General features: G+C 34.8%; 1 protein-coding gene across 1 annotated transcript; it reads right to left on the reverse strand.

Moving 5' to 3' along the window:
- Positions 1–219: 219 nt before the first annotated feature.
- Positions 220–1163, reverse strand: LOC109593425 (uncharacterized). The gene is made up of 4 exons (XM_020008509.1): positions 1062–1163; positions 692–754; positions 459–641; positions 220–403 (listed from the first exon to the last, which is right to left on the reverse strand). Exons 1-4 carry the CDS (start codon positions 1101–1103, stop codon positions 269–271), a joined length of 423 nt encoding a protein of 140 aa, XP_019864068.1. The 5' UTR covers positions 1104–1163; the 3' UTR covers positions 220–268.
- Positions 1164–1182: the final 19 nt, after the last annotated feature.

A 1182-nucleotide genomic window follows, 5' to 3' on the forward strand; every position in this document is an offset into this window, starting at 1 on the left:
AACCTAGGCTAACTGCTAGAGAAACCTTTGGACAGCAGTTTAGTATTATCTTGCTGACCCTTTGCAGCAAATAAGCTCAGACTTGCTGACGGACACCATTTTATTCATTGTGACCCGTTTTAATTAAGAAATTAAAATTAGCGTGGACTTAAGTTAGCGATTTTTTAAAAATCGCTAAAATTCGCTAAATTAAATACCCGCAAACAATTGTCTCCTTAAGGTAAATCGTATTACATACAGGTCTTTAAAAAGAGATTCAGAGGTTTGACTAAATAAATATGAATTCAGACTTATCACTAACTTGCTTGATAGAGTTGTTGAGCCTATGATAGTAAAGCTCCAGATTTTGCATCACAACTTTAAATGAAATTTTACCATTCTTCTCCAATAACTCAGTAATCTCCTGCAAATAAAAATAACAACAATAAAAACAGACTCACAAACTCAAGTAAAATCACTTGTAGTCTTTGTAACTCTTCTCTTTTTTCTTCTTTCTCCAGTACATCATTAAACTCCTTTAAGACAGTCTCTGGTATCATTAAAGATTGATTCTTTTCCTCATTCACAGATGAGACCAGAGACAGAGCTGTTTCATAATCCTTTAATAAGATATGCCCATTGACCTGACAGCAGAGCTCAAACTGGAAACAATTAATAGCAAATGTCTATTTATAACATACATAGATCATACTTTAGTTGTTGGTGGAAACTGACTCAGATCTTGCAGGATTGATTTCACTCTTTCCACATCACCCTAAAATGCTTTCAGTGATATGATTGGGTAGGTATATTTTAAGGGTACAAGTAGGTATAAATCATACTATATAGAGGTCTTTAAAAGAGACTGAGAGGTTCGACTAAAGCCCAGCATACACTATGCAACATTTGTTGCATGCAACACAGTTTATACAGGAGTCAATGGAGCTTGCAAAATGTTGCATGAAATACAACTGTTTCCTATTTCATGCAACATGTAGCTCAAGATCCATTGACTCCTGTATAAACTGTGTTGCATGCAGCAAATGTTGGGCTTTACATATAAATTCAGACTTATCACTAACTTGCTTGGTACAGTTGTTAAGCAGACGATGGTGACGCTCCATATTTACCCCCACAAATTTTAGTGTAATTTTACCATTCTTCTCCAATAACTCAGTAATCTCCTGCAGATAAAAATAACAA

Source organism: Amphimedon queenslandica, unplaced genomic scaffold (genome assembly GCF_000090795.2).
Source record: "Amphimedon queenslandica unplaced genomic scaffold, v1.1 AMPQUscaffold_1561_Cont26430, whole genome shotgun sequence".
NCBI classification, from domain to species: Eukaryota; Metazoa; Porifera; class Demospongiae; order Haplosclerida; family Niphatidae; genus Amphimedon; species Amphimedon queenslandica.

What these genes read in the sequence shown, in the direction of transcription:
- LOC109593425 (XM_020008509.1), bottom strand. Translation starts at nt 1,103, where the DNA reads ATGGAGCGTCACCATCGTCTGCTTAACAACTGTACCAAGCAA. An exon ending in TTAACAACTGTACCAAGCAA is followed by an intron (nt 755 to 1,061) that starts GTTAGTGATAAG and finishes AAAGCATTTTAG; the next exon opens with GGTGATGTGGAAAGAGTGAA. An exon ending in AGTTTCCACCAACAACTAAA is followed by an intron (nt 642 to 691) that starts GTATGATCTATG and finishes AATTGTTTCCAG; the next exon opens with TTTGAGCTCTGCTGTCAGGT.